The following is a 13,397-nucleotide window of genomic DNA, read 5'->3' on the forward strand; positions in this document are numbered from 1 at the left end:
GACACCTGTTCCGCGAGAGGGGAGGAACAACAGCATCCATATCGATTTCGCGGTATAAATTTTTTTTTCTTCCCTGCGTTTCGTGCGCGTCAACTTATTTGAACTTTGCTCCGGACGAGATATCGGTTTTCGGGGAGGGTGACGCTAGGATAAACCGGAGGTACTATTCTTGTAACTGGCAATCTCGGGGAAACTTCTGGCTAATATGAAACTCGTTTCTCTGCTTGTATCACGACCACTTGTCCTTTCTGACATTTCTGCCCCTGTTCCGGCCTTGATGGTCCATGCAACCGGACGACGAGTTCGTTAGATAATATCGCAGGTAATATCATCCCTTAACGCACGTAAAGGCGATATCGTGCTTGTCAAATGTCATCTACACGTAAACTAATCCGTCAGTTTTCGAAAGCTTCGGACGTGAATGGCAAATGGTCAAATCAGCTGAATAAATAGATCCGATTTGTTATCGTTTTCCTTTCACAAACAGAGAAATATAAACTTTCAGAGTTTTCTCTCAAAGTTAATTAGTACACGGAACACTTTTGCTTGAAAGATCTAAAAATTGTGCCAGATTTGAAAATAAATCTTGTTGGACATTTAAAATTTATCAATAAAGCATTCGAAATTTTTTACTGCGACATGAAAAAAAAATCGAGTGCTCTATTGATAAATTTTAATTTTTACATCTTTCAGTAAAGGTGTTCTTTTCGTATACACTAATTGCCAAGATTTGCACGCGCAAAATTACGATGTCGATCATATCGAAGAATTTCCTGGAGCACGAATTTCTACGCATTGCTCTTGTTGTGCGAATTAAAAAATGGTGAAGTCTCGCGTTTATTCGACATCGCTTTTACGAGCGAGATATATGCGCGACGAATCATGAAGTCTCATTATCACCCCACTCATATCAGATTCGCTTAATCACAGCGAAATCGATCGATTTTAAGAGGAATGACCAAGCAGCGCGAGTTTTCGCTCTATCGTTTGGCAATAAAGGATAGCTTGTCACAAGCTGCGCGGCGATAACAGCCGTAAAGTCGGGTATGCACCCGTCCGGCGGATATTTATGAGTTTTGGCACAGCTGATTGCATATCCGAGTTCGCGAATCACAAAGTGCTTGACGGAGAGTGAAACACTCCTCTTAAAATATTAATCCGTAAAATAAAAGAAAAATGAATTTTAAAAGCTATTTAATTTTATATGTTAAATAATTTTTTCCGGCACACATCAATATCCATTATCGTTTTCTCTCGTGAAAAATTATCTCAATTCCGTAAACGATCGCTAATTAATATCCGACGTTACGCATCGCTATCGAATCTCTCGTCGGCGGTGCCAAAGATTTCATCTTCGCGCTCATCTCCAGAATTAATGACTAGATCGATGCTCTTAAGCCGAACGGCGGGGAATGAAGAAGGGATGGGAAAGGACAAGGAAACCAAGGACCGCCGCGGTCGAGTGTGGACGACAGGCAAAGAGGAGAAGTACGACGGCGGTCAGTGCGCATCGCGCAGGAGCTAACAAATTGCGCTTTCGCGTTAAAGGACCGAAGGAGAGAAAGAGAGACAGAGACGGAGAGAGAGAGAGAGAGAGAGAGAGAGAGAGAGAGAGAGAGAGAGAGAGGAAGAGAGAGAGAGGGTCTTGTTGGAATTATTGAGCTCGAGTCGTCCGATCGATATCTCTCCTTTCGTCGTCGAATGACGACGTGCGAATGATGAAAAGCATACTCCGTGCTGCTCTTTGTCAAGAAAGCTTGCTCGCGGGTTCTCACCTTTCTCGAGATATGTCTTGCCCGTGGCGTCTTCGCCTCTTCGAGAACGGAACGACCTTGTCCGCGGCGATAAATGCAGCCGTCTTTGCCGCCGTTGCCACCGCGTGGCGGTTTTCGCCGCCTTTGATAAAACAGAGTTCCGAGAACCAGCCGCGAAACGGCCCGTACGGTACCGTGGACCGATAACCGTGCGTCGATTGATTACGAGCTGATAGTAAAGTGTCGCACCGCCACGGAGGTCAGAGTGTATCGCGATGCCCATCCCGTCGCGTAATATCGACGACGATAAGAGCGATCCTTTTTTTCCATTCGCCACGCGATAATTCGCTTTGTATACGTCGCGCGATCTGGGTTATCGCGGATCGAATGCGGGATGAGATACGATGACGCGCCGCGATGAACATTCCAAAGCGTTCATCTATCGTCACGGAATTGCGTTAATTTCGAAGTATTATCTCTGACGGAGTTATCGCAATTCTACCACGTATCATTTCCCACTGAAATACGCATTTTTCGTCGAGATTGTCGTGGCGTTCAATCATTCGCGGCAGAGTAATCAGAGAACAGTTTCTCGGTTTCTTCTTTCACAGACGCAGGTTTCTCGTGCTTTTACATAATAAAGTGATAAGTTCGCAATCATCGTTATGTTGTGTGCGCTATTTCAAAATATTGTGACATTGCGGTTAATTAGTCAATATTATTTATCTGTCATATTCGTACGCTTTTCGAAAAAAAAAGTAATTTATTATGTCAATTAGTGACGTGGCGATTATGTCCAGTTATCGTTATGTTCGTTTTCGAGGTAGAGCTTTAACCACCCGATTATTCGTTTTATTTCAGTGACGTCGGTATGGAAGGAGAGCGCACCGATATCTCCTTGCTGACGAGCGCCATCGGGGAAGACCTGGCGGAGAACCCGAATTCGAACAGACCGCAACGATCCGAGACTTACCATCATCGCCATCACCCCCACGTCAAAGTTATTCCCAAGAAGACCAAAGAGGATCAAAATGGCCCGCTATTAGCGGATTTCGACGAGGTTATCAATTACGTCGATTATTTCGAGTTGATCCAGAAGTGGTTATCGCGGATTTTCCGTAAGTCTGACACGCGCATTTTTCTTTTAAGCGAATTTCTATATTTATGTTCCTTACAATAACTAATCAAGAATGATAAAATTAATAACGAAAATATTCACAATGACAATGATCAAGAATCCCGAAAAAAATGACTTGAATTAATCATGCGATATCAAGCCAACGTCCGACAATACATCCGGTTGTAAAATCCCCGCGGCAGTAAACGATTGTGATCGCGATAGCTCGAACAAGTCACGGTAGCGGCTTACGTGATTCTTAATGTGGAATCGATTTCCATACGTCGGATTACCTTACCTCGTATTTCGCGACGAGCTTATCGCACCAGGAAACGAGCGGCCGCGCGCTCGATCACGAAGATTACGGTCGAGAGACGGTCTAGCAAATATAATCGCTTTTCCGATAATTATTACGACGCAGTCAAAACTTATCGACCAATACCTTTCATCGGTACTTTTATCAAAATGTTACGCTTAATTATTGCCGGTACACGATACGCTCGTCTGGTCGAAACACTATGGAGAACTATCGCGGCTTTAACGAGTACGTCCGATAAGTTCTTATTTCTGATGCTGTTGTAACGATAAGCTCCCGTTTTGAGTTTATTGTTGACTTTACATGGAACTTGCTTGTAATTAACGAAACGCTAATTGGACTCGCATCCAAAGGTCGCGACGGATGTTCTTTCGAATGTATCTGTACTAATTAATGTTTCTTACATGTCGAGCGTTGTTGTGACCAAGGTTTGATGTATTAATCCACTCTTTCAGGGCTTGAATATTATGTCATTTATATGTTTGCAGTGTAGCTTTGGATATATATTGTCGATCTGAGGTAAGATGCACAAAAAGTGATTCCCTTAATATCCTATTTCATATTTGCGCTCAGATTATACACGTTAAATTTTTCAACTTCCGTACTACTGATATGGTAACCCCTTTTTTCTGAACGCAGTAATATCGGCGAACTATTTCGTACGTTTTTTTCGCTTTGGCGCTATCTGACGGGCTTCTTTGAGAGAAGTGTTCATTTTGCCGTTACTTACGGAAACATGATCGCGTAAGAGCGATCGTATGATTTTTGAACGGTGACATTTAATCCTTGCTTAAATCAGCAAGGAGTGGTAAGTTGCGCTAACTGGCACGTACGCTTGAATTTGTAATAGCTGTTGTTCAAGCTGTCAAGTTCTAGTTACGTATATTCGGTACATTCGGTAAATTGCAATAGATGCACGAACATTATTTTGATTTGTACGATATATCGTAGCGAATGTGCCTTATCTATCATTTTTATCTAAGAAATAATAATTTTTATTTTTATTATCTATATTACTCTATTTATATTATATTACTATTTGCGAACATTTATTCAGAAAAAACAAATTTTTTAATTATCTAAAATAAACGTTTTTATCAAATTTTTGATATTTTTAATCGATTCTTATCTCTGATATTTCTCTTTTATCGATTTTTATATCTAGAAAAGATTGTATTTTCAATAAAAATAAATAGTTGTAAACAACTATTACATGTTATATATCAATACTTTCTTTGCATATATATTCATATATTTATATATAATTATTAAAATAATCTCATAATATAGTAAATATTTGATACTATATTTTTATATTTTTTATATGTATATGCATGTCGAAATATAAGCATGTGGCTTTCGCATTCTAAGAATAATTATTAGTTCACACTGTAATATATTACAATTAGTGATATGTGTTACAGAAGAGATAACAGAAAAACTAGAAATCAGATTAATGAGGCAAAAATTTAAGTATCAGTGAGCACATGGATATAACCAATATACTCGGAAAGACGTTTTTAATCATTCCAAATACTATTCTAATAAATAATATACGACGACAAAGTTTATATCGCGATCAGAAAATAAAGAGATTGGCATCTTACTCTTCGATCACATCTTCATCGTTATTCGGGCCTTATCGCCATTGTCATTTTTTATAATCGCGATTATGACGGTTGCATCATATGGTAGACTTATATAGATAGAATTTAATATCGATCTTGAAAATGATTTGAGCTTCGAATTTGATAACTTTTAGTATTTACGCCTATTACAGTTTGCACGTAGCGCACAACGAAAGCTTTCTGCTGAAAGCCAATTTTGGTGAAATACTATTTAAGCAATATAATATAGCACATCGTTAAATCTCGAGCGATTTAGCGAGCAAGAAATAAATACGAAAAAAGTCGCGGCCGAGGTCGGTAGAGCGAGGTAAACGTACTTGGGTCTGTTTAGTGCGCAGTTTGTTGTGTGACGCAACAAGAAAGACGAGGAAGAGGACCAGAGTGAACGACCGTGCCGAAAAGCTGACTTTTTTTCGCACACATTTTACTGTTAACGTTAGTGAATCTTTCGAATCAGTTAAGTTTTATACGTGTTCTCTACTTGATATTGAAACAAAAATTTTTGTACGTCACACAGGCAGTCTTCAAACTGTCGCGTAACTCTAATTTTACATATGTTAATATTGTATTTATACTATTATAAAAAATTATATTATTTGAAAAATAAATAGACGCAACGATCGTTTAATAATCGATAGCTGATCGTTTCCATCAGCTAATGTAATAACATGTTTTTTTCGTGCCATCTTTGAGTCATTAAACTTCCGAAGAGATAATTTTTTCGCAAAGATATACGATACATGTAGCTGATGCGCACAATTCTCCGTGCTGACTAATTGCTCTTCGTCACGTATTAGCATACTTTGTGATGTGTTAATTGACTGCGATTCTAATTGAATGGAGTCTCTGACTGAATCGAAAGGATTCGGCATGAAAAGCCACGAATAATATTTGCGAATCTATCGGCGCGATTTATCTCCGAAAACAAATTAGAATCGAGATCGCGTTGTGTGGCGATGTGTGTTACGGGCGCGCGATCTACGTACTGCTTCTCTCGGAGGGCGATCTCGCCGACAAACGCGAAGAAATAAACCAAGCACAAGGCAGAGGAAAAGGAAGAGACGGGCGATACGGTCGTCGTTCGGCCACCCGCATGCGGTTGCCCGAGACATAAATTGCGAGTCAATTATGCACCGGCGGCGCATCCGTAACGACGGCTTGTCGGTACAGAGGGACATCCGGTATCCCTTGATTCAATGTTTCTCAATTTTCCAATGAAGAACACTCTTAATGGAATGTATGCGAATTTTTCTATCGAAAATTGTCCGGAGCAAGCATCGAGTAAACGAGTACCTATATTTTTCCAAGATTTATCTAAACACTAATTTAAGTATATAATTAAAATGCATCAAAATGTAGGCTATCAAGGATTATTCCGTATAATCATTCGCGTTATTTGTCTCTTCGCCGAATACATGGTGAATCGCGACGTGTCGCATTATTATCTTTGCCAGCGCGGTCACAACTTTTCGCGCTTCGTGTATTATACCTCAAGGTCGCTGTACCTGTATGGATGCTCACCGTACTGTCACGTAAGCGGTGCGCGACGACAAAGGAACGGTGCACGAGAATCGTGACGGTACGTGAGGCAACACGATGTCGAAGGTGCCGCCGCATTATTTTGCGGAGGCAATTTCGTTCGGGCTAATCGGCGTCGCGTAGACTATGTTCGCACTCGCTTTCGCCGTTATACAAGGTGTCAGAAAACCGTTAATTCCAACGTTAGAGAAATAAGTATTGCGTCATGGTTAGTGAACAAATCCTGACAGTAAAACTATTCGCACGTTGGACTTAATTCAATATCAAGTGTTGATTTAATATCAAATTTTTTTAAATTATAATAAATTAAAATTAGAAGAAAACAATGTACGACTAATTAAGCGATAATAATATAAAAAAGATCTCTATTATCGAAGAAGAAAGAAAAATACTGAGTAATCGTAAAAATGCCTGCACATGTGGGATAAAAAAGATCTCTTGTTAACAGAAAAATTATTTCCGCTCTCGACGAAGAATATCGCTGAAATGATACGCGACTGTTTTGAAACACCCTGTATAATACGGCCGCTAGAGCGGTATGCGGCCAATATTGGTGCCGAGAGGGTTTCATGCGCACAGAAACCAGTCTCCGTTGGAGATCCCAATGGAATTTATCTCATTAGATTTTACGGCCCTTTACTTTCGCGGCGGCCGAGTGCTTTTTACTACCCGACCGTGTCTCGCGGCATTAATCATAAATCCATCTCACGGGATCTCAAACGTCGTTTCGTTTCGTTTCGCCGTTTCCTAGCTGTCTTTCCCTCCCACTTCGCCTTCTGACTTCGTCCGTCACCATCCCTCTCGAGGTCGTCACTCACGAATACAAAAGTCACAGAATATGCGCCGCAGAAAACTTGGGAAGACGAAGCGAGCGAAAGAATGAAGATGCAGTCACTTGTAAATTAGCTCGAGACTTTACTTTTCCCGCTACTCGCATTTTGAGTTAAAGCTGTGTTTATTTTACATCCGAATAAACAGATTTGAAATGAATGGCGATCAAAAGCAAATATTTGACCTAGTCACGATCGTATTTTATTATGAGTGACATTTGAATGTGAAAAGGTCAAAACTACTAAATTTATCGACCGATTTTCAAATGTATAAATAAATGATATCTGAGATTAAATGAATATTTCATGTATCATTTTATTAACTATGTAAATTTATGAAGTTTGGATTTGTTGTGAAAATTAATATATTTTTAATTGGAAGTTTTATTCGCAAAATATATAATTTTAATGCTAAAGAATTTATTCAAAGTATGCGAATAATTATTTAAATTTCTAGCTAATATATTGAGATATAATTAACGCAAGAGTAAATTATTTCATATGTTCATATAATAATAATAATTTTCATTGACTGAATTTTATTTTACCAGAATTAATATTAACCGAGTACGTGCAATATAAATCAACATGCAGATTCGATCAAAACTCGTGGTGTGATGATACCGAGGTGGTATCACGAAGATGGAGAGCGAAAGCTAGGGGGAGAAGTGATATTATTAGAAATATCGATATCAGATACCTCGAGAGGAACGGTAAACGCGGTCTCGCGGCGACAAGCACCATGTCTGCGGTTTTGCGGCTATCAAACGATACGGTAGGAGATCATCGATCATCGTTCCCTCCCGCCGCGCAACAAGTGAAAGCACCGGGAATCGCGAACTTTGTGAACCTTCTTATTGTGAAAGCTCGGCAGCGAATTGTTCGAACATTTGGCACACCTGGCTTCGCGTTTCAACCCAAACAATTGCTTTTCACGATTTCCGCCGTTGTATAGTCGTAATGCATGTGTGTTATCGCAATTATGTACATATTTAAATAATGAAGAAATAACTTACTCACCAGTTAAGGTATTGCAATTTGCTCCATCTGCTGCAGATTTCACGTATGATTGCTCTGCTTAAAGAATCGATAAATATCAAAAAACCGGAATTTAATAATGCGCTCTACACGTAATTAAATAAACCTTACACGTCCAACGGTCCATTCGGCACTGTATACATACGCACTTTTCGAACGAATGAAATGAGCGACGACCTTGTCGACGGTCACACAGAGATCATCGGCTATAGACATGAACGACACAACAACAACAACAACAACAACAACAACAACAACAACAACAACAACAACAACAACAACAACGTTTTATCCGACTTAGTTCCGATAAGCTGAGTTTTCAGCATATTATATTTAATCCAAAGTACACCGCGTTTCAACCTTCTTATGCGAATGCAGACCATTTTCGCGTATCAAGATCTAATCTCGTTTCAATTCACGGCGCGGTAGCTAGGCAATCGACAAAACGCCGTTAATCACGAATACCCACGGGAATAATACGTTCCGGTAATCGCCCGTCATTGCTATTGGCACTCCCGACAAAAATTCGCAACCCTTATACACTCTTGACGGGTAATAAAACGTGATTAATCACGGAACATTCGCGTTCTGCATTCCGAACTGATATGGCGTAGCAGACATTATCACGGCAACTAAAGGTCGTGAAAAGCGTCGAATATATCGATATCGAGATATCAGCAATGTGTCGATCATGGCAAATTTCAATTTCCGAAAGTGAACACCGCACGAGTTGATTTTTGTTTTTCCGATAGTGTGCATAGATATAAAATAAATTTATATATTCAGTAGCGCATCTAAATAACAATAAGCAAGTTTTTATTATCTATTCTTATCGATTCAATAATATTGACGTAGAGCAGTCTAAAGCATAATTTGTAGCAGTTGGAATAAATGCTGCAATAACTTGTCAATGAATTAATTACTTGTTCATTACTTAAATATGTATAATTGCGATATCATTTAAACATACAATCACAATGAATTGTGAAAGGAGGATAAATTCAATAACGCCGGCGCGATAATTTTCATTGCGTTTCATAACAGAACGTATTTTCGCAGAAAATAATTGGACACGAAGTTTTACTTCACTCGCGAAACGCGGCATTTTGAAGATCAATTCAGGACCGATATCATATTTCAAGTTGTAGTCGTATAAATCTGAAGCATACGTGGCTGCGTGAATCATCGATATTCTCGTTTTGTTAAGCGAAACTTCTCCATAATTTTATCCATGTGTCATTGGCATAATTTTATCGATACGCGAATCTCTATTGCGTAATATTTCGAAAATAACTAGTCTTCTTCGTCTTTCTTAATATTGCACAATTTTACAATCAGGTCTCCTATTCAAATTTTGCTGAGAAATAATAGTTGTATGAAACTCATTTGAAATATAAAGATTTTAAACTCATTTTTGTAAATGCCGCATATATGTATATTTGCGTAGCATAAAATTCAAAGCTAAATGATATATATCGTTTATTCATTCGAAGTTTTCTTTGAAATTTTGTTTTGAATTTCATGTAACTTTAACGTGACGTACGGTTATCTGGAATACGATTATCTACAGTTATTTGGTGAAAGAATGTATAGTCTATTTATCTCCCTACATTTTGTGTGCATATCTCAAATTCTAAGATTATCTCCATGGAGACATTAGTCTTCTATTCAAAAAGTACTATTGTAAGTCAAAAAGAAGGAAAGAAATATCCTAATATATGTTAATATATTTTAACGTATGCAGCTTAAAAATTATACATAATGTATGACTTAAAATTAGTGAAATACGATTTTAGATAAGTACATAATAAGTACATAATGCGTCTTATTGTTAGTCTTCTGAAAACTTGAGAAAATAAATTTAAATTTAGTTCTTTCTTGATTGTAAAATTAATTTTCATAAATTTAGAAAGGGAAATTTTAGATACACTACATTCTTCAATCGCTTTTCTTTTTGTCGTACGAAGAAGACTGTGTTTTATGTTTGGAAAACTGTCTGACTACATCTATTATTATGTTAATACAGTTGAGACAAAACTGTCAGTCGATGTAACCGCGAACCAAAATTACGTGGCGAACGGTTTGGCGTACGCGCGTCATATCTCGATCACCCATTGCGTCAGTCGGACAGAGCTCATTCGTCAGAATGTGTGTCGTAAATGGCCTTCGGCTCCGGCGTTCATTTTGTCGATACTTCCATCGAGGAGCGTCGGAGTGAGTGCATATGCACGGACGAAGCATCGAGAGTGTGACTTCGTCGTGCATTTTGATTGTCAGTCACAATTATTAGTCGCGTCGGTGAGTTTGCGAATGTTGCGCGTTCGCGATCCTCGGTGAAATTAAAACGGAATAGTTCGTTCGGTTTAGTGGATTTGCGCGATTCAGAGCGGTAAAACGAATGAATTGCATCAAAGCAAGTTTTGACACGATTTAATTCAAATGAACACTTCCTTTCTATTTTTTTTTGAAATTGTACAGGATGGTCGATACTTTTTTTCCATTCGCAAGTGTTTTTAATTAATATAAATTCTTCCTTAACAAAAATATAAAAATTAAAAACTGAAAAATTTCAAGATTGACTCTTGAAGAATTGCAGTTCTTTTTTCAATTTAAGGTGATTTTAATTGCATGTGTATACTTTAACATGAATTATAAAAATATAAAATTTATTTTAATTCTAAAAGCACAAAGTTCTTTCTACGAAGAAGTAAATTGCGAATTGATCAGTAAATCGACGAATGAAAGGAAGTGTGGGGTAAAGTTCCTGGGACATTGTGTATCTGCGAGCGAATAAAGATCTCAAGCAAGAGCGGTATCAGATAAGGTGGGAGAAGAAGCAAAAGACTTCGTGCAAATAATTCGAGTGGAACTTGTTTGGACAACCTTCGGGTCGCGGAGGTTAACGCGAAGTATTGTATAAATAAATTCCGCGTCTCTTGTTGTTACTGCGCCAGCTGTGTTATCGCCGCGTTCTCGACATAAACGTGATGAAATATACTGCGCTTCCTTCAATTTTTACGAGACACGCCTGTTATATTTCCCAGAAACCGATACGACACATCCGGTACACTTCGCCGCAATATGGACAGACGTATCAGGGACACCGATCGATCGTTGTAGTAGCTACATTCCACTTTAACGAGATAAGCGATTGAATGAAAAACTCACGCACTACAAACTAGATAAAATCCCAATAGTAACATCGTGAGAAGAATACGCGTTTTTGCATCAGGTACTCCAGAATTTACAATTTCGATACCAACGATAGATTCTCTGTCGACTTTTTCTTCATGGAAGTAGAAAAAAAAACACTCTGACGAGGAGTCTGACGATCGCATCGACACAATTGATACGTAAGCTGCCTGTTATGTATAGATTTCACCGGTTGCTTTTATCAGAGACGAGGCTCGCGTGATGATAACGCATATTTACTTTCTCGTAATAATCATACATAAACATCGCATTGAAAAAATACGCTTGTCAGCCTGGTTCATTATCGTCTCGTTTATGCTCGTCGTCAGCGTACCCGGCGTATGTCGGCGACTAGTGTGCGCAACAAATGACGTTGTACTTCACGCACGGCATCGCGCATCGATTAATTAATTTCCACCACGTGTTTACTTTAATTGCGCGCGCGACTAAGCGCGATGCCGCACGCGCCTGCGGTTCCTGCAGATTAATGGCGCACCGTTAGCGCAACACTTTTGCATACTATTCTTTTGCATTCTCCGCGACGCTGCATATTTCTCCTAACTCTCGACCGATGACATCCATTTACCAGACACGGATGTTTCGCATTCTATCCCTTAACTTGCAGAGAAGAATTTACGGAAAATTTCTACCAGCTTATTTCGACGAGATACGTAAACAGCATAATTCCAGATTTTATATAAAATATATATAATAATTTAGCGAATTAATTTTCGAAAATAGTATAAAGATTTAGAAAATTATATATAAATTAATTTCTTTTTATTTCATTATTTATTAATTTAGAGAAATTCAAACACGTTATAGCAAAATTGTTGGTATTATTTGCTTATTATTTGAATTGATTTGATTCTCGCGTAGCCACGTATTATTTCGCAATCCTGGCAGCCCTAAAATTCGATCGGGATAGGGGTGAACAACCCTCGTTCGGAAGCGACCGTTGCAGCTCGAAGAGCATGCCGGACCTTGCCCAACCGATCTCTCGTAGAGACGCCAAACGAGGGAGAATATACGCGAAGAGGGAAGCCGCGAGTATAATTATCGTTGCGTGTCATTTAAAACGCCGGGGGTAGATTCCGTTTCAGTAACGTACATAGAGAATGCATCCCGCCGAAGCCCCGCTTGGCCACGTTACGTGCTCGTAACCACGTTTAATTTAATTACGAAGAGTTCATAAAGGCTCCACTTAACATGTTATTCGCATAAAAGCATTTTTTTTCTCGCGCCAGTTTGCGTTGTGCGGTAAATCACGTTCCTCCTTCAGTTCGTGTTGCATGATATCTAAATTGCGATTTTTCTGGTATTTTGTGCAAGGGGAAACCCAGATATTAAAAATTAGACTAAAAAGATTGACAATTGTTTAAATAACGGGGTATCAGTATTTTCAAGACATCTAAAATTCATATATTCAACAATTGCCAGGTTAAACCCACTTTAGATGATCTATAATTTCACGGATTTTGAGATAGAAATTTATATTCATAATTTTACGTACTCCATAATAGAGAAAACTAATTACATTTATATTTCAACCACGGATTTCTATATTACGTATCACGTATATAAAATTATAATTAAATTTCCATCTTAAATTCTATCGCGAGTTATGAATCGTCTAAACTTCAACTGTTGAGAGTGCGGGCACATGGCAGAATTTTGTCTCCAAAATTTCAAATTGACATTCACTCGATCAGCAACTAAATATAGGAAATTCGATGATATCCCCGGGATTTCATTTCTACCCTAAGCTTGCGGCATATTCGCGCAGCATTAATTCCGAGGGGATAAACCGATGTAACTCCCAGCCAAATACTGATAAACGATGCGTTTCGTGTGAGCGCGGCTTAACAAATAATTCGGCTAAAGTCTACGTTCGTTGTGTTGTCCAGGCAACGCGTACCCTACCGGTCGATGCCTCTGTTATCATCCTATTTCTATCTTCTATCCACCCTCTCTCTCTCTGTC

The 13,397-nt window shown here is 38.7% G+C and overlaps 2 protein-coding genes across 5 annotated transcripts in view; one reads left to right on the forward strand and one right to left on the reverse strand.

The window, feature by feature from the left end:
- Positions 1–13,397, reverse strand: part of Smyd4-2 (SET and MYND domain containing, class 4, member 2) — a 106,131-nt gene that overhangs the window by 88,236 nt on the left and 4,498 nt on the right. The window contains exon 1 of one of the 3 annotated variants that reach the window (XM_067358221.1): positions 8,205–8,452. The exons of the other annotated variants lie outside the window; for them this stretch is intronic. The gene's annotated coding sequence lies outside the window, so the exon portion shown is untranslated. Of the gene's footprint in view, positions 1–8,204; positions 8,453–13,397 lie in introns of those variants that run through there. 3 annotated transcript variants of the gene reach the window in all.
- The window catches only part of LOC105678744 (growth factor receptor-bound protein 14-like), a 242,162-nt gene that overhangs the window by 42,224 nt on the left and 186,541 nt on the right, over positions 1–13,397 (forward strand). For both annotated transcript variants that reach the window (XM_012378309.2, XM_012378310.2), the window contains one exon: positions 2,616–2,872. In XM_012378309.2, the coding sequence (XP_012233732.1) occupies positions 2,616–2,872 (257 nt within the window). The remainder of the gene's footprint in view (positions 1–2,615; positions 2,873–13,397) is intronic.

This window comes from Linepithema humile, chromosome 6, assembly GCF_040581485.1.
Source record: "Linepithema humile isolate Giens D197 chromosome 6, Lhum_UNIL_v1.0, whole genome shotgun sequence".
NCBI lineage: Eukaryota > Metazoa > Arthropoda > Insecta > Hymenoptera > Formicidae > Linepithema > Linepithema humile.